The sequence below is a fragment of the Trachurus trachurus genome, assembly GCF_905171665.1.
Source record: "Trachurus trachurus genome assembly, chromosome: 11".
Classification (NCBI taxonomy): Eukaryota; Metazoa; Chordata; class Actinopteri; order Carangiformes; family Carangidae; genus Trachurus; species Trachurus trachurus.
In genome coordinates this window covers 18468385-18495398 of record NC_139904.1, presented here as the reverse complement: position 1 = coordinate 18495398, position 27014 = coordinate 18468385, and the positions used below count along the sequence as shown (strand labels likewise).

The window sequence follows — 27014 nt, the reverse complement described above, 5'->3', positions numbered from 1 at the left end:
CAGGTCCAAGACAGAGATAACCTGAGAGATAAACCGAGGGAAGAAGAGTCCTGAACTGAGCTGACAGCGAGCAGATACAGCTGCCACGTATCAGTGGAACTGCAGCCTCCGGTGGCAGACGCCTGTGCCGTCCCGGTCTGCGACAGGCCCCCAGTGGGACTCTCCCAAAAGCCGCGGGGACGACAACAGACGGCGTTTAGAGCTCATTTGGAGACGTCTGCGTGACTTGAGTTTGCAGCACTAGTCTGATCTAAACCAAAACCCACGGGGAGAGGGAACGAGTCCATCAGCGTCCTGCTGGCCTGCTCGCTCAGTGTGGGCTCAAATGTTGGGATGTTTCAGCTGGAGCGAAATCGTTAAGATGAGAGGATGTTGTTTGAGCTTCTGTGACCCGCATCTACTTGCTCTGTTTTGTATTTACTAGACTGATTGTGTTTTTCAAAACAGGTTTTATGCTGTATTCTTTTCTCCTCTAATGTTTTGTCTCATCATTATGTTGCCGTTACGTGGGCATTGTTATTCGTTTCACTCTCTTGTTGTTCTGTAAAAGCACAAAAAGGCAAACTGCTATATATATCAAGTTATTATTATAACTGTGGCATCAAATGATCTAATTAAAAAGGCAAAGTTTTAAGGTATTAATATCTGACATTCCTTTTATCAGTGTCTCTACTTTTGTGTCTCCTCACCAAATAAAACTTTTTGTTCACTATTGTACCTGGTGTCAAAATCAATACAAAAACAAAACTTCAGATCTCTAAATATAAAGTAGGTGTCCAACTCTTCATACAGACGGAAACAAGAAAAGATTTGAGGACTGACTGATTGATTATTTATGCTGCGTCATGCCATTTTTTTCCTCCTCTGAAACCACAGTCCATCAGCAGTCACGGTGTTTAGTGTCCTGTCCGTTTTGCTTTTTCCGACTTCCTGAATGCACATATGATCGGAGCGTCAGCCGGGCAAAACAAAACACCTCCGGTGAGCCTCATCAAAGGGAAACATTGCAGCCTGCCTGACGAGACCGCTGAAATATTGATGCCTCGCGCTCTTTATGGCGCTCATTAGGGAGAAGCGGGAGAAAATGGGCCATTCTGGCTCCTGCCGTCCTAACAGCTTCTCTGAGTGTTTGTTTGTGCATCTTTGTGTCTGAAACTAACACTGCCAGCATGTTTGTGAGAGGAGACTGTGTCTGTCTATGTGGACATGTTTACATGCGAATGGAAAGCATGTTTCAACAGTGGGGGGGGGGGGGGGGGCACATGGGTTTACGGTAAAAAAAAAAAAAGAGAAAAAAAGTGATGTCTGCAGTAATGTAATGTAGCTTAGAACTTATCTTATGACAACAACAAAAAGACATGGAGCCACATCCCACCAGCTCCACGTCAAACAAACCAGCGCCTCTCAGCCCCCTCATTCCCCTCAGCCCCGAATGGGACCCAGCCCTGTCTGTCTGTCTGTGGTATGTGGTGTATGTGGCGCGGCTGCAGCAGCTGAGCTGAGCCAGCTCTCAAACACTCTCCAACCACAACTGTTATTCTCAGCTTTCTGATTGGGTTGGAGCTGGTTCAGAGCTTTCGACAGCTTTGAAACACGTTTGGTTTACTACAAGGGACAACAACAGCAGTGGTGACCGCTGATGAAGCTGAGAGTCATTCAAAACAAAGACACATTCAACCAAGTGACCTGTCGTATTGATTAAGTTGATTAATATGATAAAACTGAAGGAGAAGATGCCTACTTTGGGTGCCACTGGAGAAAACGGTGCACCTCTGTGACAAATTTCACAAACTGGGGCTGATGAATGGCCACTATTCTTCTCGGGCAGTCAGTAATCATATCATTATCAGCCAATTAGGCTAATTTTTGTCCCCAATTACAATCGCCTCTTGCTGCCTTCAAGGAAATGTCCTTTTTGAAGGTCAGCCAAGCTCCACTCCAGAGGACAGCCATCAGCATATTGCCGTGCCTCGGGCACATTTCACCCCAGAAACACGGGGAACATTAGAGGCAAAACACAAACAAAGAAATGGGAAACCTGCACACAAGCAGATGGAAGGTGTGTGGAGAAAGAAAAGAAAAAAACACACCTTTTGAGCATTGAATCCGCTGGGTTGTCTTTTAAAAGTTTTTGAATCTTGTTTATATGGATCTATTGATAATATTAACATGGTGAAATGATTAGTCTTACATTAAGTTAAAAAAAATGTTGGCAACAACTCAAATCAAATGTCATAAAAGTGCCAGTGGTTACAGCTCCTCAGTGGCCAGTGTTTATTGGTTTTCACTGTCTTCTATGTCACCTTTGATTTTTTTTACTATGTTCTGCCATTTTATAGTTAAAAACTTAAATCAAGAAAATAATCAGCTGATTAATGATGAAACTCGTTACTTCCAGAAGTCCAGAAAAGAAACTCCATCTTTAAGACAAAGCATGAGTAAAACTCTACATTTGAAACCTCCTCACCATAACAGACTGTTTAGTGTGACCCATGTGCTCATTTAAAGGGCTGTTTCAACACAGACTCCAACCTGGTTAGAAAACACATCTGCGCCACCATCTTAATTACCTTTCACCAGACGTTGACAAATATTTAATGTAAATTTATTCTGATTTCAGTCCTTATTTGGACTCGGGGTCTCTGTATTAATTACTGCTCAGTGGGATGACAAAACCGGTGAGGCTCAGAGACCCAGTGAGGGATTATAGCAAAATCTTTACATGGGAATCAATTATGACCCGGGTGTGAATAACACAGTGTTCAGGTTTATTAAGCATGAAGTCTCTATTTTGGCTCCAGTTTTCTTTTGCATCCTGAAATAAGCTGTGTAAAAACACTACTAATGATATTTTGGGTTCTACAGTGCAGCCAGAGTTAAGGGTGATGGTTTCTTTTTTCATTATTAAGAATTACTGGCAGTTTTAAAGGATTGTCTCTGTATCTACTGTACATCTGGATTTAAACTGTGGGATTTTGAATATGAGCGATGACTCTTTAGGATATGGAAGGAATCCTCTTAAGATACGGCCATTATTCTGAGTCGTAGGATAATGGTGCACGCACACACACACACACACACACTCTTTCTGCCGGGGGGCGAGTGATTATAAGCAGATTAAAACAGGCGGGCCACATCAAACAGCATCAAACACACAAGCCCCTCTCTGGGGGTCTGTGGGCATGTGTGTGTGTTGGTGGCAAGATTAGCATTCAAGGGGAGCAAAAAATCCCTGTAATAAAAATAATCACATGCATAGTATTCACTCCCATTTTTGGATTGAATTTGGCACATGGTACACACACACACACACACACACACACACACACACACACACACACACACACACACACACACACACACACACACACACACACACACACACACACACACACACACACACACACACACACACACACACACACACACACACACACACACACACACACACACACACACACACACACACACACACACACACACACACACACACACACCATCCCATACAGGACATCATAGGGGTTGTATTGTGCCACCTGCTTCCTCCATGTGAGCCAATTATGGCTCGGACATCTGCAAGCAGCCGGTAGCACCACCAGGAACAAAAGGGTGGGCTGATGCGACTCCCAAACACACACACAGAAAAACACACACACACACACACTAACAACTTGCTGATGGATGATTGTTAAGTCATCCCTCACGGCAGCTGTCCAGCACAAAGAGACACGCCTGAGCCTGAGCCTGAGCCCAAACCCTCACAAACACGTACAGACTCACTGTAAGTCTCAGCTGCTGACACACTGAACGTCTCCTCATAGCTGCTGATTGACTCACCGTCAGGGTTGGTTTTCTCTAATGAGGTGAAGTGCACTGCACTCGTTGCCCTCAGAACAAATTAATGAAGTGCATATGCGCAACATACAGTTGTGACAACTAACGGTGATTTACACACACTCGTTCTCATGTCAGGTCAGGTGTTTTCAGTGTCATGCACACAGGAGTCATTGTTGCCCATTTCCTGTATGGCTCTACCAGGGAAACATTTTTCTCTTTATCTCTGTAGTGCTCATCACTCCCGCTGCAGAAATATAAAAGGTGTTGATGGCTCCTTCTTCCCTCTACAAAGGCTAATCAGCACACAAAAATCTACCTCGTTTTTCATCCCCGTTGTGCGTCTCGCTGACATGTCAAGGCCAGAAGCAGTGCACTGAAAGCCCCATTATACTGTCTTTATAAGGCTCATACTGATATTGATCTGGGGAACGGGTTATAAAAATCTATACATTTTTTAAAACAAAAGAGAACAAAAAAGAAAAACCTACCTGTCATTGCTCTCTGATGAATATTGATGACACAGTTTCTAAATGACTTCAAATGAATACTCATTGGCTGACACATACAAAGACATGGAGATAAGTTCAATAAGCCAGTGTCAACTGACGTACACAGTCAACATATTGATTTACTCACGCAACTAGGTGATAAACAACAGACTCATCGGTGTGAAAGTAAGTAACAGACCAGATCACTGTGGAAACTGAATAACACATGTATTACGACTATTCACCTACCGCAAACACAACTACAACCGCTCTTTGTGTAAGGATGAGGCCAACTCTCTCTCTCTGTGTGTGTGTGTGTGTGTGTGTGTGTGTGTGTGTGTGTGTGTGTGTGTGTGTGTGTGTGTGTGTGTGTGTGTGTGTGTGTGTGTGTGTGTGAATTAATTTCCTGACCTCAATGCTTTTGTGAATGACCAATTCTCTTAGCTGGGCACTCTACAATTGATCTCACTCGATAGCTATCTGCTGATGCTGATGTTTGGAAAATCGACCTGTCCACTCTTTCTCTTACTGTGTGTGTGTGTGTGTTTGTGTGTGTGTGTGTGTGTGTGTGTGTGTGTGTGTGTGTGTGTGTGTGTGTGTGTGTGTGTGTGTGTGTGTGTGTGTGTGTGTGTGTGTGTGTGTGTGTGTGTGTGTGTGTCAATTTCAGTTGACAGCGTAGGGCTGCTTGTGGACTTGGGTCCAGCATGCATCTCTTTCGCTGTGTGGATCGTTCTCTGCCCTATCTAAATTATAAATAAACCGTTATTAATTTCTTTGTCCATTTTTACAAACTCTGTTGGAAAAACTCTACATTACAGAACCACTTCATTAAAGTCAAACAACATCCTTTTGTGCACAGAAACTTCAGGAGTAAAACTACAACTGGCAGATCCAAATAATGACAAAAAGTCACTTCTCAATCCAAAGATTAGAGAAGTTTTAAAATTATTTCGTACCCTGCAGAAAGTCAGAATAGACAAGGGTTTAACAAAAGGAGCGCTGGTATATATTTAGAATGAAAGAACGCAGTGAGCGCTAGATTTAACTCACTTTTTAGTTGTGTTTTGACTTTTGAGGCCTTTTGCCTGTCTGGCAAGATAAATCAGTCTCCTTCACTATTTCAAATATTTACAAGTGCATTCAAATCTATTTTTGTGCGGAGCCACAAAGAAGAGAAGAGCTTCAGAATAATGTTGGATGTTAAAGAGAAGGGATCAGAGTGAGTGTGTGTGTGTTTCCTTTAACTGCAGCTTGCGACAACCTCACAAAAAAGGGTTGAATCTGCTCAGTGTATTTTTTCCTTGTTATTGAAGTCAAAATGTTGCACGCTTACACACACACACACACACACACACACACACACACACACTGTCTGAATCTCTTAGACAACCTCACCTATTTTAAAATGACTCAGAGCTTCTTTTTCTATGTCCCCTCCACATCTCCTCCTCTCGTCTTTTGTGGAACCTGTTAATCGCCGTAGCCCACTAACTGCCCTGACCTAGATACACTGTTGCCTTCAACCCTTCAGAAAGACTTGTGAGACACAAAAGCGTCCAAGTGCTGCGTCTGTGCCATCCGTCCCCTTGTTGTGTGCGTGTGTTTGGCGATGGATATAGTTTTTTATCGCCTCTCAGGATGTACGTGAACATAAAGGGTTAACGTCGCCCAATAGATGGCTTCTCTGAGCTCCTCGGGAGTTCAAAGGCTCTGTCTTCCGGTAACCATGGTAACCTTTGGAGCTGCACTGTTGTTGGGGCGTGTGCGCTCTGATTGCCTGCTGTCGCATCTGAGTTGACGCACAGCGAGGAAGGCCGTCACCGAGCCACAAAGCAGGACACGGAAGAAGAATCACAGAGGAGGGGATTAGTGGCGACCTGGAGGACGCTACAAAAGAACATACTGGAAGGAAGTTTTCTGACCTGGCCACCGAGGCGGGGAAGTTTTTGACTAGACCTGCTGGAAACATCACTAATGCACCACTTAATGAACCTGGAAGCAGCAGGAACACTGTCCTGACCTGGCAGCAAAAATCCAGATGTGTCTGTACCACTTTTCAGTGCAGGGGTCACGGGCGGGGCTACAGCCAATCCCAGCCGACATAGAGAGCCTAAGCGGAAGCGGAAGAGAAGCTCGCCATGGGACCTCAATTCAGAAAAAATCTCCATGTAAGTGAATGGGAGTCAAAATTGTATTTCTGGATCCAATTGAATTGTGTCATGAGAAAATGATATGACCTTAACCTATTTAAAACATTGCGTTTCATGCCAAGAAATCAGCAGTTTGTCGTAAAACAGCAACGGAAGAATTTATTTTGTGTGAAGACGCTCTACTACGGACTACATTACAGGATCGGGTGTCCCACAAAAAATACGTCACCAACTGACACGTGAAAGGGCGGCATGTGGTGTGTGACGTCACCTATGCGACCTGTAGTCTTTCTGGTTACTGATTTACTGATAAAATGTTGACTCCTGTTCACTTACATGGAGATCTTTTCTGAATCGAGGTCCCATGGTGAGCTAACTTCCTGCTTCCGCTTAGGCTCAAACAACCGGACAATCACCTCTACTGCTAACTAGCGTCTAGCTGTAAACTCTTGTTTACCAAACTGATACAAGAGTGGTACGCCTATCAATATTTTAATTGCAATACTCTTGGGAAGAAATTGTCAAAATGTCAAACTATTGCTTTAAACAAGGTAGAAATGAGCATCATTGTGTTTCCTGACTGAGATGTCCAGAGGAAACATCTCAACAGCACTTTTGTCTTCATGCAGGAAACGGATCAGACTGAAGACTCAGTGCTGAGCTCAGACAAAATAATAACAACCCCTTAAAAATATCAAATAATCACACTGGTGTGCTTACCTTGCTCATGTGAAACTCCAGACGTCTCATGTACCTCTCAATGGTTTTGATTTGCTGCAAAAAGACAGAGGCAGCACAAGATTTAACGCAGCTCATGAGGATGTGGCTGCATGTGGTTTACAGCTGTGAAAATAATGGTTTTCATGTCCTTACCACAGGATATATAGAGGCACAGTTTGCAATCCTGTCTCTCCTCCCGACCCACCAACCATTTCCCCCTCTCCCATATTTCCTGCATTATTTCTCAATCCCTCCAGCTCTTTACTTCTCTACTGTCCTCCCTCCTTTATTCTGCCTTCAGCTGTTTTTTTTATCCCTCCTTTCAACTCTTTTTTTTTAACATCAAAGATTTCCCAACACACCAAACTTGGAGTGGTTATTACAGTAGACCCGCCCCTCCATCAACTCACCTTGTCAAGATCATATAGCACTCCCTGGAGAGAAAAGAAAAACACACACACACACACAATCACACAGTTAGTATAGGGACAGCACAGCTCAGGCTGCTTAAGTAATGCAAAGCAGACTGCTGCTGACATCAAGAAAAGATCCTATTAAACACTCCTACCAGTGACTCCACATGCAGTCTGAGTGTGTGTAGCAAATTAAAATGGGTTTACTATGTGTGAATTGATGTCACTGACCATTATCATTTAAATGTGATTAAACAGGTCCGAGACCACAATACTGACATCAGACAAAATATGTGCTCCGGTTACTTTACTGTACTCGTGCACAGATACACATAAGAAATAAAGTGTTTTTAATTGTTTGCGATGTAGAACTTATACATTTCTAACTTAAAATCAACTGTTTTGTTGTACTTATAACTGAGAAGCTTGGATTTGATGTTTCTGACAGCTTCAATATGTCCCATTTGAAATACAGAAACCGCTGAAAGCCTCAAAAGAACAATGTAAAAGTACAGTAAATGTAAATGAATCTGTGTTGTAGTCTCTCACCAGACGAGAGTTTCTCTTCATGTCCTTCATCAGAGACATGAGTTTGTCCAGCTCCGTCTGATGAACTTCCAAATATTCACTACAGGACAGAAAAAGAAAACACTTAGGGCCCTAAACAAATGCATAACTTATTGATTAATGTGTAATTTATTATATATCAATTACTAAATAACGTGTCAGAATACAGTAAAAACAATAATTTTGTATTCTGCCCAAAATATTGAAGATGATGAATGATCTGACTTAAGATCAATCACCTTTTATTGAAACACCAAAACATTTCATCCATAATTAGAATATTAGAAAATGTATTATCTGTTATTTGTCTGATCAATCTAATAATCATTTCAGCTCTTTAAGCAAAATAATTGAACAGATTAAGCTCACTGGAGGTTAATGAGGATAAAGTGTATGTAATGACAGCAGTATGGGGTAAATACTGTACATTGGTATATAAACATTTGTGCAGTCCTGTAAATATATGGAGCAGAAAATGTCAACAGGCTGTAAACGTTCACATTAAAGTAACAAATTATTAACACGTATGGACTGAAACCGTTTCCTCACAGATTCTCTCGCTTGCTTTAAAAGGAGATAATTACTCTGGCGAGGTTACGAGCTGCAGAGTGTGTGTACACAGTGTTAAGTGAACACCAGTGTATGGATTACTCACTCCAGGCCTTGTTTGAGTGCAGTGTAAACCTCCTCCAGTCTTTTGGGCTGTGGATCTCTGGAGCTGCTGCCTCCCTTGTGTCCCGACAGGTGAGGCTTCTTGGGCTTGGACTGAGGCTTCTTCTGCACCGCCGAGTTCCCCATGAAGGAGTTACACCTGTACAAACACACACAAACAAACATGATAGTAAGCGGCAGCGCAAAGGAGGGTTTATGAATTTGCTGTCTTCTGTGCAACGATGTCAAACACTGTGCTTCAAGACATTTACAAAAACTCTCAGTTCACAAGCAGGAGAGCGAAGGACCATCTCAACTTAAACATCTGCTTTGCACTACAAAGTTCATACAGTGGCTCAGACTACAGACTCAGACAACACTAAATCCCACGTAAAATATTTATCACAGTATGCGGCCTGCAGGCTGCCTGTAATGATGCAGCATTTGATGAGATTTCTGTATTATTTTTCGGCATCCTGAACTTGCCTCTGAGCTGCTATCTGTGTGAATTTATCTCATTTGACAGATGGAGAGGGCTCATTGACTCTGTTCGCACTGAGATAACTCAGTCATACAGCACTGACGCTTTGATGCAACTACTCAAACTCCCGGCATAACCTCAGCGCCGAATCTCTTCATCAGTCACAGGGTTGTGCTAAATCACAGGTACATGCAAATACACGCAACCACATACAAACATGGCCCCCCACCACCCCCCACCCCCTCACCCCACCACTCGCTTTTTCTGTTTGACCTATGTTAAGGCTGCCATTCATCTTCTGCTGGAGTGAAGTCACACACACACACACACACACATGCATCACTCTCTGGGCCATAAATGACATTCAAGTGTTCTTCAGTGTTTTCCTCACAATCCTCCAGCAGTTGGCTGACTGAAGGGGGGAGGCCAGTGCATTCATTAATATATATGTGTAAGCATTGCAATATTTAAACTACTTAAATTAGATTTTTGATTGAAAAACTGTTGATCTGTTATCTTTTTTTGTGATACATTTTATGTTCATTAATTGTTAATCTGTCAACATCGTGGTGTTTAATGTCAAAGCAGGGCTGCAAATAGTGAATTTATGTTCATAGTGAGAGCACACAAGGTGATGTCCTTGTTTGTTCTTATTGCCCAACTGTATAAAATTCAGTACGTTTTTAGTAAATTATCAATCAAAATGTCAAGGACTGTCATAGTTGCCAATCAAGAACGAGTGACACCATGTCTAAGCCTTCGTTTCTCTGTTTCTGTAGAGCGCAGCCTCCTCACAAGCCTTTTTCTCTTCACATCATTTCCATTTTAGGTCACAATCATCTCACCCGCTCATGCACATTTCAGCTTTTAAAGCCATTACAGATTTAGCTGACAAATGACATTTTCCCCCAGACTTAATGAAACGATCCTAGAGTCATCTCAGGGACATGGCGACAACCGTCTCCAGCGCTCGACAAGTTGGAACGTGCCACGTCTTGCTGCGCGCCAGGAAAACGCAAGCACAAGTTGAGCTAAGCTGCCACAAATGTAGGGCAACGCTGAATGAGAGCGCTGAGTAGCCTTGGGGTCACACAAGCTGTGGTGCAGTAGTGTCTCTTGGCAGCGACACACACACACACAGAAACACACATGCGTATATACTAACACGATTCCAAACTGACTTCTAATTGTGGATTTGCACTCCTGCACACAAACTGCAGAGTGTGCAGTATGCATGGATGCGTAAACGCGCACACGAGACACACACATGGGTACACTACACACATGGAAGGTCTTTTTGCTCATAAACACACACATGCACCGAGTCGAGTGGCCTTGGAGGGTCTGTAGCGCTCCACCTCGCTCATTATCAGAATTGGAAGTTGTCAGCCGCCCGTCAGTCGCCCCCACAACCCGAGTCATTCCAGCCAATTACACTGTTCAGTGTCTGAGCAGCGAGAGGAGCGCCACAGTGTCTTCAAATAGCTTCTCACAGCGGGACCAGACACCAACAGCTGAGAGTCTAAAATCCAACAAGATATTTCCAAGATCTGAATGATGCGAGCATGACAGAGGGCTTTGTCTTGGAGCGCGAGCCGTCACACAGGAAGTCGAGGAGGGTGGAGAAGCAGATAAAAACTCTTATCTCTCATGACCTCTATTGATCTCTAACTTCTCACGAGCAGCGACTTACGGCTCTAACTGAAACTGTGATCAGGAAACTGAGTTAGTTGTGCAATGATGCAACAGAGAGATCATCACTCTTGAAGAATTCAGTTTCTGTACAAGGACGTGCTGAGTCTTGTTGTGAAAGTTGGTCATAAAGGAAACAGATAAATTATGTTTTCTGTGAGTGAGTGAATAATTAAAGACTATGATGTTGCATGATGGGATTTGTAGGATCCAGTGTTCGGTCTTGGCTTTGCTGTTTCGATCCAATGTTTTTAACTGTTTTGAATGACTCCCTCTTTACAGGAGTACCACACTGAATCAGAGGAACAGCCATTGAAGAGATTGATAATAAAGCAACTCTTTAATACCTGATCTGCTGTTGAATATTGATTTGTTAACTTTCAGTTTCATTGTCATGTTGGGGATCATTAACTTATTTTCCAAAGCTTCACCTCCAGATCAATACCTTTTCTGAGTATGTGAGTACTTTGAGGAAAATCAATTCGGTGCAGGTTTTTAGAGCAAAGTGTCTCGATCGCACGCTGAATTGTCATAACAGAAATGAGTAACATCAGTTGACTACAGATTAACCGTTGTAAAGATTTCTGCTCACCGCGAGCGTCGCTCCTGTAGCGTGCTGAAGCCTGCGAAGGACTGACTTCGGATTATGCCATTGGGCCCTCCGGGGGAGTGGGTGCCCGCCGCCATGATCTCTGGGATGTGGGACGACACTCCTGGAGAGAGAAGAAAAAAAGGACACACGACTCTGTTACACACAAGTTCATTGACAATATTTAAACAACAAGTGAGGGATACTGGTCAGTCATACATCCTGAGAACAATAGAAGCACCTTATGAACTCATTCAGTTAACAGCGACACCTCCATGTGATCACAGAGGTTAACTGGAGCATTGTGCAGTGTAGCACAAAGTAGGCACTGTTGGTGATGCTCGCCATGAGCGATGTGGACAAGCAGCATTCAGAGCCTGTGCTAAACATGACTCCTGTGGTCTGCCTGTCACCACTCAGCTGTGAACATACCTCTACTGTGACCACTTCATCATTTCAAACCTCAGACACGGGTCACTTAACGACTCCTTCCACTTTCTTTGTGCACATTTGCTACCTGAACTTAGACTTTGCCTGCTCTGAAGAAGTAATTCATCAGCTGTTTATGAAGCCCTAGATGTGGCACAAGTTTAAGTCACTAATACAAAGGCCATTATCGCTACTTTGAAACCTAATTCTACATGTAATGAATTCCAGAAAGACCACCCCACCGTCCTGTGGCTGAGTTATCTAATCAGCCTCTCCTGCAGTTGAGACATCTTTTATCACTGAGTCTATATTTAGCTGCAGGAGCCTGTCAGATTTCAACCTTTTTTTAAACCTGGGGATGCAACATGACTCACGATGGGCACTTGGGGAACAGGCTGAAAATAGACACAGAAAACGTCCATCTATAGCTGTCAGATAATGACTTAACAGAGATCAAGAGCCCAGAGAGAAGAATCCACTGAGATAACTCAATCACAGTTTCAACCAGCATGATGAGATTTAGTCCAGATCATGGGGCAAAGTGTGTCTTTAGTGCCACAGCGGCCCGTCGCCTCATGATACCACAAAAAAAGAAGAGATTGTCTCATCTAAGAGGAGAATTAAAGCAGGGTGTTATCATCAGCTGGTATCACTGCCCCCGTTGCCCAGCAACCTTAAAAACACGTAGCTTCATTTCACAAAAACATGGGGTTTTAAGGCCTGTGGTTTTAACAGTTGTACCTTTAGCTTTTTTTAAAATTCAAATCAATGTCTCTCTGTCCATGTTCTTTTCTTCCATTAACGGCACGCAATGCATCTTGGGATTTGAAGGAACTTTTGAAATGGGGCAGTCACATGATCGCTGTGGTGCAGTCAGTCTTCAGCTGCAGCCTCTGAACGATACGACCCCCTTAATTAGGACACAGCTAGGGTTAGATTTAGATCATTTTGCGAACAACCCTCAGCTACAAGAGCTAATCTAACAATCTGAGGACAACGTTTTTGCTTGCTCTGATTCAATAGTATTTGATTCTTGTTTTGTCTCTGATGTAGCCTAATATAAAACAATCAGCTCATCACTCACTGGCTTAGTGGCAAACGGCCCTGCTAGTTCAAGGGCCATCAGGAAGTAACGCCTGGAGGAAGAACTTTTTGGCACGAGTAAAGTGAATTAAGAGATTATAAGTAAATACAGAGCTATGCACCGGCTCAAGTGACCAACATGCCGACCTCGATGTTGACAGTGAGGCGACTGTAAAAGCCGCAGCCAGCCAGAGAAGTGTCATTCCAGCCTTGTTAATCTGTATCAACTGAGCTGAAGGAAAGTTTGGAAACACAGAAACGCCTGGAGGAGATGCAGAGAGACACAGATTTGTCAAATCAAATTAAACTTTACTAACAAGCGGAAGAATCGGCCTGTGAAGCCTCAGTGTGCAACTCTGTTTCTCTTCCTCACACAATCTAGTGAAAACATCCGGCAGAGTTACCAGTTTAACAACTTTGTCAAAGTGAGCGACAAGCAAAACACTCATTTTTTTCCCGGTCTGTTTTGGTGTCACTCTGTTTGCACGTGCCCTGTTTTATTTTTTTCTTTTCTCCACTTATCCATCCATCTTCCTGTCTCCAGAGGACAAACCATGTCACACACTCACTGCAGTGCTACAAGTGACTGAACTGGCAACCTGATCTCCTCCGTCTGTGTGTGACAGACAGAGAGCAAGACAAAGACTTGACACGGGGCTCGGGAAAGACTAGATCTGTGTTTTGCAGTGGGGGGACAATAGGCTGGTGAGACTGATACTGTTCAGGCTATTAATAGCAGATAGCTTACCTTAACACTGAGGACCCTGATACCTGTGACTCAGAGACAGACAAACATGTATACGTGTTCTATACTGGTGATAAGACAATATAGGAGAAAACTTTTTTTTTTCTTTTTTGTGCCACCAGGAGTTAAGATCATTATCAGGACGATATTAAAGCTGCACAAATCAATAATTCTTAGTGTAACATTGCCATGTGATATGAAACCTGTTGCTAGGGAATGACCGTTTTCCTCCAGCTTTTTAATTCACTATTTTGGTTTTCAGACAATTTCTTCTCAACTGTGTTTTCAGCAGAAGCAGAAGGTTGTTCTGATCAATGCATTATAAACTTCCTGCAGACTGACAAAGTTAGAGACTATGTGGAGAACAGAGTGGAGCATTTATCAGCTAAAGACCAACACACGTCCATCTGGAGTTTGTGAAAAACAACACAACTTATTGGATTGAATACAACTCTCGAATGGCGTAGTAGTGCCAATCAGTCCAATTGAATTGTATTGTTGCTCTGTGTCTCCTCCATTCAACCCTAGCAACTTGTTGAGGAGAGAGAAAGTCAAATGTTGCCTGATGTGTTTTAAAAACTAAACACTAGCTGATTTTTTTCTGATTCCAGTGTTTTACCTTTCCCCCCAACTGTAGTTCTGTAGAAGTATAGTCTATGGATTGTCAATAAACCCTGACACTGCTGTCGGGTGAGGCTACAGATACAACAGAGCACACATCTGACTTCCGATTTCCATCAGAGGCTTTAACTGTGTCGCACGTTTAGGCACCAATAAGCCTCAAATTGTAGTAATTGTTGCATTAGCAAGCTGTAACTCACATTGAAATATTAATCTGGACAGCAGAAAATTGTGCGATAACATGATGTGGTCATATAACTGTGATATGACTCTGCTGACAGACAGTAATTACTAATATTGCATTAGCACCTCGCTCTCATTACAGCCGACAGCAGGAAAAAAGACTGTGGAGGAGAGCAGCAATTTGTTCTGATGCTGCGAAGCCTTTCAGCTCACTCTGGTCTCTGGATGTGCACCAGCTCAGTTCTTTGCCTTGTTTGTCTCTGACTTTCTGACTCACTCTTCTAAAAGAAGAGCAGTGGGAGGCAAATGACGGTACATTTTGTTACCTAATGTTCCCCCGGGTAATCGCAGGACAGTGACACTTCCCCATCATTTCCTGAGGATTTAGACGAAGCTGGGTGATAAGGAAACAAGAAGATGTGGACACTTGGGAACTCAAATCAGCACACAATGATACCAGATGGTAGATACTGTTCAGTTTCACGTCCCTTCAATGCCTTGATGTTCCCAAACGGTGCAAGCAGTGCGATGTGCCCATGATGAGGACTCGAGGGAATAACACTGAGTACCGTCATCAGAGAGCACATGCAGAAAACAGCTTAATATTTACCTCAGACTTACAGAGCCTGCTCACTCAAATCTAACACTGACTGTTGGGTGCTGAATGAAATTCATTCAATGTTTGTCCTACATTTATTTTCAGGGTTCACTCACCCACTGTTGGATAAATGTGGCACTTTATAAAAAAGATAATCATCTACTCTCTTCTCTCCCTCATAAAAAAAAAAAATCCAGTACTTTTATTATCAAACATGACTCAACAGAGTAAATCGTCTGCAGCATCTAAGTTGTAGAGGTTTATTGAGCTCTTACAAACAACCTGAATGAACAAAGATGTTGCGTCTGCAAATCAAAACTGAAATGAAGTCATTCTCAGTTGTTTTTCAAACAAAAATGTCACAAAGGTTGCGGTTGCAAAGCAAACCTTATATGTTTTGGCTTTTGGTCTAAAAAAAAGACACATAAAGACATCATACTGGACTTTACCGCTTTACCTCTTAAATTTATTTTGGGACAAAAAGATCAACTGCATGAATAATCTACAGATAAACAATAATGAAAATAGCTGCTAGTTAATCCGATAATGTTTTACCAGTAAAATGAAAATGGCAATTTACTGAGATTTAAAGAAACTATACCCTGTTTTTTTACTCTCTTGTTGCTGTGTCTCTGTGGTGGACACTTTGGCATGAGTGGCATGTTAAACTTTCACACTTCTGGGTTTTCCCAAAACCTTTCCCACAACTCAGCATGGCCCTTGAACAAAAACTTCACATTTAAATGAATACCCCCTTCACACACACACACACACACACACACACACAACACATTCCCTCACAAAGAGCTGAGTGCAGCACTGAATCATAGAACAACTTTTGCCTGCACTTTTTCGTGTCACAAGCAAAGAACACAAGCTAGTGAAAGGGGGACTGGCATGAGAGAGCAGAACAACTCATGTAATAGCAGTTTGCCGCAAGTGCATTAATGATTTATTGCCAGGCCTGACAAAATGTGTGTGCGTGTGTGTGTGTGTGGTCGAGGCCATTAAAGAAGCAGTTTTTGAAATGCGATGAGATAAGTTATGTTTGCATGAATATTCATTGTGGATATTGTATTGATATTATAATTTTTTACAGTCACAATGTTTGTGATGCTCAAATCAGCATTTTACAAAACTAACAGGTGACAGAATAGAGAAAAAAAAGTTTTCTCCTCCATTTATCACTTTGCTTTACAGAGGGTTCTTCCAGCAGCAAACTAAGGAGAGAAGCGGGTAGTCTTCCTAAAATTAACCTGTTGACGCCTGTGGCTATCTGTGTTGTCACATCACCCTTAACTTGCAGGTTGTAACGGTGCATGTTGAGTCTTTGTTTCCTCTGCACTCACATAGCCACAGATTCAAATGTTTCTTGCGAGCGACACTGGGAGTCACTTTCTTACTCTTTTCTTGACGCTGTATGAGCCATTAGCGCTTTTGTATTTTCTGCACAAAGTTTTGCAGTATGCTAAGTTTGCTCTGCAGCAGCGTATCTGAATTCTCCTCACTGATAATCACATCAGTCATTCTGAGCTACTTGTCTGCTGCTAAGTGTTCCCGCACAAAACACACACTCGCACTTTGCTCATTGTGCCCACTTCACTCTCCTCTTTTATACAGGAGCCTCGCACAAACTCACAAACAGCTGCGCGCACACACAGACACACACCACACACACACACACTGTTAAATCATGAATAATCCTCTGAGTGTGTGTGTTTCTTTCCAAGTGTGTACAAGTGTGTATTTATGTGAAAAAGCCAGCCTTAGCCCACAGTGCATGTTAACAACAGGAGCCTAATTCTTGATGCCTGTATAAATTAGCCTCACCATGGCAACAGCAGACAAGTAAGTGTCTTACGTAAAACAATGGTTATGAGCCAACTGCCAAGAAGTAGGACACACGCCCTCATGTTACCGGGCCGAGGCTTGTAAAGCACCAATCCTTCATTTTTTGGGAAAAAAAAAAAAAATCTATATCGAGATCTTTTCCAGACAAAAAAATGTGGCCACAAAGGCATCTTGAATCTTTTCTATTTTCATCTATTTGTATTTAATATGACAGGAGCTGCAGATAAAAATAGGAACAAATTAAAGAATAAAGCAAGCCAGAGATGACGAGAGCTTTTATACAAGATGAAGAGGATGAAAAGATGCAGATGTCTGGTTATGAGACAAACAAACAATCAGCAAATCCAAAACGAACATATCCAAGAGATTATAGTTATAGTCATCAAATAATGTTACATTTAACTCAAAATAGACTATGTTCCATCACACTCTGCAGGTTGCAAGCGTGTGCCTGAAAGCTGCTCGGTTATCCCTAGTGCTACACACTTAGACACACACACACTTGTGTTGATGCCTGTGTGAACTGGTTCAGTGATGAGGATAACTGCTGGTAGAGCTCCAAACTGGGATAAAACTGGCTGCTGCTTCCATCTCTCAGCCAAAACATACAACACTGCTTCGGTCTTGTTTTTTTGTTTTTTTGCCCCTGTAATCCTGTTCAAAACTGAAAACAACAGGGTGAGACACCTGACACTGTCTGCGTTTGTTACTTAAGCACAGCAGCTTGTTTTGCACCACAGTCAAAAAGAAAGTAAGGTCTATTAAGCCTGCTCATGTTGCACTACAAAGTGACTGCATGCAAATGAAAAGTTCCCCATAAATATTCCCTCAGAATGAGCAAGTTCACGTTTAAGACTCACAGTAAGACATCCTGAACTTTCAACATAATTCCACGCATGCATAAGATTCATGTTGAGATGAAAGGCGGCATGTTTTAATCCCACATCCTTCACATCCCATTAACCTGCTCACCGTTTTGGAACGAACATGTTTCAAATCCAAATGTCCCTGAGGACAAATCGTGTGACATTGACAAATCAGCCTGCAGGGCTCACACAGGAGCCTAATCACACACACACAGTCATGTTTATGAAAGGTGACACCAGAGCCGCGTACATGTACGTAGATTCACATCTAGATTCACATCCGGAGAGATTGTGATATTGCTTCTTAACTGAATTCAAGAAGGGGCCATTTTCACTTTAACAAGGCAGAATGACTTCAGGAGCACGAGCTCATTACCCTCAGCGTAGAGGAAAAGAGGAAGGACTCACTCATCTTTGCTAAGAGGCTTCTCAAAGGCACTAAAAAGACAGAGAGGAAACAGTTGTTGGATGACAGTGCACAGCTGAAAAATACCAATATCAGCATGTGAGTGAGGCGATGGATGAGACACCTTTATTAAGAAGAATGGTTCAGCTATCAGAGCCGACTGAAAAAGGATCAAATCTTGGATCAATGAAGAATCATTTGGAGTTTACTGAACACTATTTTGACAGGATGTAAGAGATTAAAACTGCTATAGTTCACAGTTTTATAATGTTATCACATGTAAAAAAAAAAGTGGTTTCGTCTATTCGACTTTCTGTTCCTTTCAGCTGCACTTGGCAGACTGTAATGTGTCTACTTAGCGATGTTTACTATATATACCATTAGAGACGTTATTTTATTGCACACCGTGCAATTAAAATAATAAAGGCGATGAATTGAACGGTGCTTAAACATCTTTTGAGTTCACTGCAAAATTCCCATTCTGGCCCATTCTTGCCACTCTCATCAGTTTTGGCTGCAGCAGGCTCTTTTCACTGATAAAACTTTAAAACCCTACCGAGTACTGCTTACTTTGCAACAAAGAGCTGACAGACACAGTTAGCAAATCGCTGGTGCACAAAGTGAAGCACTTCATAATACCAAAAATACAGCTCAAACAAGAGTGTAGATTTGACTTACATTTATCAATTGGCCATGAATATGACTACAGATGAAGCAACTGCTCAAGTAAGCTTAATCAGCTTAAAAGTAATACAATACATCAGTGGTGGGTTTTTTCTTTATTTCCACTGCGTGTGGGTAGAAAGATTTGTTTTTAGGGTCAAACAAAGTCCATGAGTAATTCATAAATAACAAGTGACACTGAAGTCGCTCGTCTTCACAACTGTAACCTCATCTTGGTACCGGGTAGTAAAATATATCCACATGTATAAACACACACATACACACACACGAAAGAAGATGTTATAAATAACACGTTCTGGTGACAGTCAGGAATTCACCAAAAGCTTTGAAGCCGAGAACAGAGACCCTGTTATGGCTGAAGTCACCTTGACTCCATCACCTGTGGGATGATGAATGACACATATCCCCCCGACTACAGATGTAGAGTTACCAGCTTGTGTTTCCAGGAATCCCATCACATAAAACACACTGAACACCAGTGGAGAACATAGACATTTCAACAGGTCCTGTGTGACACCGGTATGTGGTGACGATACCTCAGGTACAAAAAGAATCAGTCAATAGTCGTCTCTACAGATGTGAACAATGCCCCTTTGTCAAAGCACAGTGGTAGAAAATTCCTGAAGGAATGCAAGCGCTTGTCGTGGATCGGATTGTTGTTTTTGTCAAAAACAAAGTAACAGATGACACATTTTTGAAGTCAGCCTGTGTCAGTGAATGAATAACAGCTCATCTGGACACAGTGACTTACATACTGTATATGTAAACTTTGTTACATGACAAACTCCTCTCTTCTTCATGAGGAACACAAGTTTTTTTAAACAAAGTTTGTTGAAAAAAACACATCCTCTTAAAAGATATTTTGAGGAATACACTTAATTACTTATTAACCCATTGCCTCATAATATCGTATTAATTAAAGCTAGCAGTTTCCTCCTGTTTCCAGTCTTTGTGCTAAGCTACATCTTCTAGCCACTAGCGGTACCGTCAGGTCAAAACCACAGACATGACGTGAGAGTGGTCTTGAGGTACTTGCAGAACTATTTCTTTTTAACCAAAAGTATTTTCTTATCAATAATAAATAGTGAGGGGTAAGTCTGAGCCCTGTGTGTTTTGTACAAGCAGAAGAAATTTAATAGAGCACCGGCCTCCACCAAGGCCACTGTCAAATTGAGAGAGAAAAAATCCAATTTACAGCAAATTATTTTCCCTGACCTATGACCCATCCCTCCACTGAGATCAGTGCAAAACACTTCAGCAGTTTTTGCTGGAAAATAAACCAACAAAGAGATATGGGTGAAAACATAACCTTCCTTGGGAGGTGGCAACAATTATTTTTTTGTTTTCTTCTGCTTGGCTGAGTTTATTTTAGGCCACAGTAGAGTGTCCTCCTCCTGCGTATCAGGACACTCTGTGTACAACAATATTCAAGCTGCCTGCTGACTTCCTGACCTAAATAATCAGACTCCTCTGACCTCAGACTTCATCTCGTGGTGAATTTACCAAAACAAAAGACACAGAGCATTTCGAGGGCAACCTTATACACTGGCCTAGAAATAGAATTAACCAGAATCATCTGACAAACAATTCAGTCATCTGATGCAGCTTAACAGTTTCATTACCATCCAGACAGGAAACTGGATGTGACTGCAGCGAGTGCCAAACTGTGGGAATCGAACAGAGTCTGCTGTGTGTGCCTGACTGTGTATATAGGCCAGTGCCAGCTCTGTCACATGAAAGTTGAGACAGGTCAGAAATATTTCCAATAAGCTGTAGAAAGACACACAAGCCAACGTCACCTATGACACCTTCACTTCTCTGATCCGGGCTGTAGAGGTTTAATCTTACATGCTTCACCTCAATCACTGCAGGTAATTATATTCCTCTTTTGAGCCGCTAATGTTCAACAAGAACCAAAGGTCATTTCTGTCCACATCAGTGACATTTCTCCTGTGTTCAGAGGCACCTACTGCTCTCTAACCCCCAGTGTGTGTGTGTGTTCAGATTTCCCCACATATCGTTAACATGCGATATAGTCACTCTGTTCTAATTATAGGTCATCAGTGAGTGTCCTCGTGGGGCCGCGTGTGCAGGAGAAATTAAGGCCAGGATATGCAGTGGCATTTAAATGTACAGATGACCAGATGAACCGAGGTGTGTCTGGACTGGAGTTACATTCAGGCAGCTGCCACTGACATTTCAGCAGCGGAGACCGGCATGTAATCACTTGTGACAACTGTAAGCCACACCCGTAAATGCACATTTAATGGACTCCCAAGATTATTTTTACCACATTTATACAATATTAGGCGGTAGAGTATAAAGCAGCAGCAGCAGCAGCAGCAGCAGCAGCTGATGAGAGAAAGGGGCTTAAACCAGCAGCACATGATGCGTCGACACACACTGAAAACAAAGTTACTAAACGCTGCAGGCAAATCAAGCAACGCTGCGACCGAATCATTGACACCGCTGCACAGCCACGGCCTTGTTTACTTTCAGCTACTGATGAAGATTTGTCATGCAGAGTGCCAAAGTGGGACATCGTGACACCATTTCAATACGACTCACTTCACTTTATTTCAGCAGGATGAGCCACTCGGTGTCAATGCACGCTTAGAAAATAACAATTAACAATTCAATAATAACACAACAGCAATAGCAAACGCACCCTGCTCAATCACACACACTGATATCCAGATTTCAGTTCACATTTTGAAAGACTATTAATGCAGACCCATGTAGATTTGTTAAATTGATCCGCCACTGTGACTGAGAACTGGAGAGATTTACAGCAGAACGTCTTGAAAGTCTTTGCTGCTGAAAAACAAAATCATCATGAGCTGCAGTCTGGAGACAAACCGGCATAAACTTAAAGCCTCACAGCTTCTATCACAGGTGTCATGTTTACCACTTCTACCTTTTAGTGGTTTAACTTCTCACCTGGCTGCAGCGATGAACAGGTGCACTCCAAGACACAGAGGCATCGTTGCCAGCTTCTTACAACTGTGGTCAGAGGAATTTAACTTTAACAATGTCCTATATTTCCCAGAATTTCCCCTACGAGAACTGCCAGATTATTCTGTTATTCAGCCATTTGTTATACATGACAGCAAAAGACATTATCAGCACATTAAGAGCAAGAACATTATCAACAAAACAAACATCTTCAAGCTGCGTTGGGATTTGTAAATGTCTATGTAAAATATTGCACCAACAAAATGAGGAAACAAAGTCTTGCATCAAACGTCACCGTCGGCGATGTCTAACTTTCCAAGTCCTTCAGGGTGGATTTCCCTTCACTGGATGAGAGGATGTCTTCTTATCTCCACTCATATTCATAGGTTTTCCATCTCTTCTCTTTAAAATGTAAACCACACGAAATTCACTAACACACATATTACTCCTACTGTATATTGGTTTTCTCTTAATTTGGGTCAGCACGAAAACCAGTTTCCCACTTGCTCTACTTCCTTATTTTGCCCATTATTATGTGTGAGTCTGATTCAAAGTGACCACCTATGCTGCAGCGCTGGAATGCAGTTACCGTACAAACAGGATTATGCCGGTTATTTCAGCTCCATTTGTTATTTTTAGCGGCAAAAGAAAACAGTCTTTCCACTGATAGCAGCTACTGTGATAATACAAGCTCATAGTGGTGTACAGCTACGTGTGAATTATCCAGCCATGGGAAAACCAGCCAGCTGCCGAGTTTGCCACGATTCATGACTGCGATGTATCAGCTGGGGAGGAGGCAGGACAGGGTGAGGTGCTCCCTGGGCTTAAGGAAACAATTGTATTTAGAAACTGGGAAATCACCAAATACCAAGATATAGAGCCAAGATGTTCAGAAATGAGGACACGGCTCTTAAGATTTGAGCTGTTTTTCAGATGTAAACAATAAAGAGTGTATGAAAAACTGCACTAAATATAATATTTGGTTTCAGAAAGCAGCGATTTAAGCTATACAACTGTAGCTGATATGTCCATGACAGCAGACAAATAAACGTAGTATGGTCTACATTCATCTGTGCTTCATGTCTTTTGTTTCTATTGCCTCCTGGTTATAGTCATTTCATAGTACGTCCATAAATGCGAACTATCCCTCACCAGCAATGCATTAAACACTGTGGGTGTAATTTACACACAGAAGTCGCGGTGGATTTCTGTCCCACTCATTCCTCCTGGAGCCACGACTAAACCATTACCATACTGTTGACAACAGAATAACAATTTACAGAGCAGCTGAATAAAGATGAAAAAAACCCACTGTAGGAGAAAAGGGGGATGAAAAGGGAAAATGACAGAAAAAAAAGACACTTTCACGTGTTCCTAAAATTACCTCTCCCTGGAAGAGAAATCCACTGTAGGGCACAATTGTTCCTTCTCTCCCTAAACTGAGGTTTCACGGTTAAATATTTCAACTAACTGTGGAGATTATCGTGCTGTTTGGAGTAGTAAAGACAGAGTAAAGAGAGAAAGTGGGGAGCGGGACCACTGAGAAAATATGACATGCATTTTTTAAGTCTGCAACCATGACCACTTGTGGGGCATTAGATTAGAAATTAAACACTCACAACGTCACACACACATATGAGCTCACTCACTACTGAAAAGCTGTACCAATTAGCATTAATTATTTAGATTGTGAAAGTTGGAGGGTTCAGCGGAGACTCGTGATGGGAAAAGAGAATGAAACAAACAAAAAGACAACAGACTTTAACAGCGACAGTGGAGGCACAGAGTCCCAGTGATGAGAACAGGGATGATTCAGACACAGATGAGAGAAACAAGCCAGTCTGTGCATCCGTGGACAACGCTACAGTAACACAGCCACTTTGATGCTCTGTCATCCATTGTGCTGTTCACTAGCCCGACCTCTCTGTCGCTTATACACACTGGAGAGAGGGGTGAATCTGTGCAGAAAAGGTCAAGAGTCACTCAAAGAGTGCGTGCTGCAGCCTTAGTACTTCAACCTTAGACCATGTCCATATTATCTATCTATCTATCTATCTATCTATCTATCTATCTATCTATCTATCTATCTATCTATCTATCTATCTATCTATCTATCTATCTATCTATCATAACATTTAGTATTGTTCATCTATCTATCTGAAGAATCTATAAACTCACTGTGGAAAACTGAAGATTTAATGGTCACAACCAAAACACTGGATCCTACAATTCACATGCTTTCACCACAAAAATAAATAATAAAACTTGCTTTCACAGGTAGAGCCCCCAACCAGACTGGGAATTTTACTGAAGTGCCCCTTTGAAAAGATGAAATTAATTATTAAAAACGTCTTTATTAAAGATTTATTTTCTGTCAATTTAGCAATAATTTAAAAGTAGTTGCATTTCCAGCAACAACAGTGGAGTTTTGGGGGTTATGAAGGAACCCAAAACATTATCATCAAACTGAGCAGCTGCGACCTTTAAGGCAAAATGTTGTTGCAGGAGGAGAAGTACAGTTCAAAGAGTGAACAGTCATCCTCACGATGACTCGCCTCGGGACGAAGGAGCGGTGTCATTCCACCCTTCCCTCCTCCTCGATTCATCTGTCATCACACAGCTGTGTGTCGCGGCCACCCCGAGGCAGCTGGGTAACGGGAACACCCACTTCCTTGTGCTTTAAAAAAAAAAAAAACCTGACTTTGTGACAGAAGGAAACCAATCACACAGGTGCACTGCAAACAGCCTCCTCACAAGAAGATGCAAAGGTGTCACGGACTGTATGTGAAACCCAGTGCCAAAACAAAGTCTGTCAGAACTGTACAGCAGGTCAACAAAGAAACAAACATCATGACACACACACACACACACGAACCAATAATGTGTCCTCCAGCTGCTGGACACTGCAGAGGGAGCCACCAAATACCAAAACAGACAGATTATCAGCTTAGGACACTAAAACGCTTATGGCAATCATAACGCTGCTACAGCTCCCAGCTGCCCCGACCAGAGGTGTGTGTGTGTGTGTGTGTGTGTGTGTGTGTGTGTGTGTGTGTGTGTGTGTGTGTGTGTGTGTGTGTGTGTGTGTGTGTGTGTGTGTGTGTGTGTGTGTGTGTGCCAGTATGTCAAATATCATGTGTCGCTCGCACATAACATAGCCTACAGCATGTGCCATGTGGTGCATGTGGCCAAGCATAGCATGGTCGTGCAGTTGGAGCAGATTACACACACACCTTCACCCCCCAAACACACACACACACACACCCAAGACTGCTGCCCTGATCTGCTCGGAGACAACAGGAGGAGGGGTGAGGATGGGTTCAAACCCCGTTCCATAAATTCTTCGTCTGTATCTAAGAGGGAGAGTAGAGGAGGGAGGGGAGGAGGGGGGACAGATGGGAAGGGAATAGAGGAGGAAGCAGAGGAGAAGAGAGAAAGGGAGGGGAAGAGAAAAAAAAGTAAAATAATAAAGATGGAAAACCCAAGAGTAGACGTGCACCCACTCACCCCAACCAATGCCACACACACACACAGAGCTTTGCACTCATTAGTCCATTAGCAGCACATAATTGCTCTGGTTTTCATTTTTCATACATCACTACTTCTTACTCATGTGGTCTGGAGAAAACACACACACACAAGCCTGTAGTTGTGTATGTGTTGCCTGCACATGCTGACTTTCATGTGATGTAACCGCCAGTGGTCTCCTCTCCTCGTACGATCTCCTCTCTCAGACACAGCAACTGTCTGAGCCGAGGATTGTGGGAAAGCGGCGCTGTTTAAGCCACCAGCCCCGAAAATCTCCGATGCCTCTCGAGGCGGCTCATCCCTCAGTAACTACACTATAGGCTAATGCTGCTGTGGCCACACTGAGTGATGCACAGCTCAAAGTACTGACAAACACACACACACAGGGAAAGAGTGAAAGAAAATAAGACGTAACTTGTGCGAACTGTCATCGTAATCCATCATATATTTGCTGAGGCACTCACCGTGAACCTCATGACAGTACAACGGGATCACAAAGATACATCCTCTGGGGACCATAAATATGTCAGTGTGTCCAGTAGTGTTGATGTATCTCACAGGATGTGTGAAAACTTTGATCTGGGGCGGAGACGACCAAACGCAGTAGGATCTATCCTCTGGGGTCTGCGACTGTGTCTGGATAAATTTCATGGTGATCTATCAAACAGTTGTTGACATATTTCAGTCTAGACCAAAGTAGTCGGGGGGGGTCGACGCTCCCTTGGACCACGTCGCTATGACTGAAAAAAAAAAAAAATCCGCCTCTTGGACTTTAACGTCTTCATCTCTTCTCTCCCCTCCCCAGAGATACCACCTCCGCTCCGCTATCTGGTCGTCTAAGTGTCCCAGTCCCCCTTCCAGTCCACACCCTGCCTGCCCCGGCCCCTCCCTCCACATTCCTCTTACCCCCAGTATAACAACCACAGCCCACCTTCTTGACACCAGAAATTCCCCCAACAAACATTAAATACCTCCCACTAACCCCTGGAAGCTGTGATTGTGGGATGTGTTGAGACAGGCAGAACAAGGCCAGACCGTCATCTTGAGACCAGATAACCTCCGACTCAGAGCGAGACAGCACGGACCCTCTAAGTCAGATTACTACACTACAACCCAAGATTTCACCTACAGGTGTGAAAAGTTGAGCGGTAACAGTTGTGATGGGCATATAAAATAAGTGACTTTTATATCTGTAAGGCGAATGACCCATTTAACCACAGAGAACATTAAAGTTTCATCAAAAGAACCAGAACCAGCTCAACCTCTTGCCGGTTAGATCAGAGCAGCTTCCCAGACACAGACTGTGGGGTCAAGTTAAAATAGGAAGTCTGGATCATGAAAACTCAGCGGGAGATTCGACTTCATTATTTAAGTCGTCTGTATCATTAAAGTCTGACGGAGCATCCAGAGCGGCAAAAGCCTCCAATTGAAATCATTTCTCTCCCCTTCCCAGCGGAGCGCTTTGACTTTCTGCAGC

General features: G+C 42.7%; 1 protein-coding gene across 2 annotated transcripts in view; it reads right to left on the bottom strand.

The window, feature by feature from the left end:
- Positions 1 to 27014, bottom strand: part of ripor2 (RHO family interacting cell polarization regulator 2) — a 55888-nt gene that overhangs the window by 13127 nt on the left and 15747 nt on the right. For both annotated transcript variants that reach the window (XM_083982303.1, XM_083982304.1), the window contains exons 2-6: positions 11592 to 11712; positions 8831 to 8986; positions 8158 to 8236; positions 7606 to 7629; positions 7196 to 7249 (exon numbers count right to left, since the gene is read on the bottom strand). In XM_083982303.1, coding sequence (XP_083838429.1) covers positions 7196 to 7249; positions 7606 to 7629; positions 8158 to 8236; positions 8831 to 8986; positions 11592 to 11712 — 434 coding nt within the window. The remainder of the gene's footprint in view (positions 1 to 7195; positions 7250 to 7605; positions 7630 to 8157; positions 8237 to 8830; positions 8987 to 11591; positions 11713 to 27014) is intronic.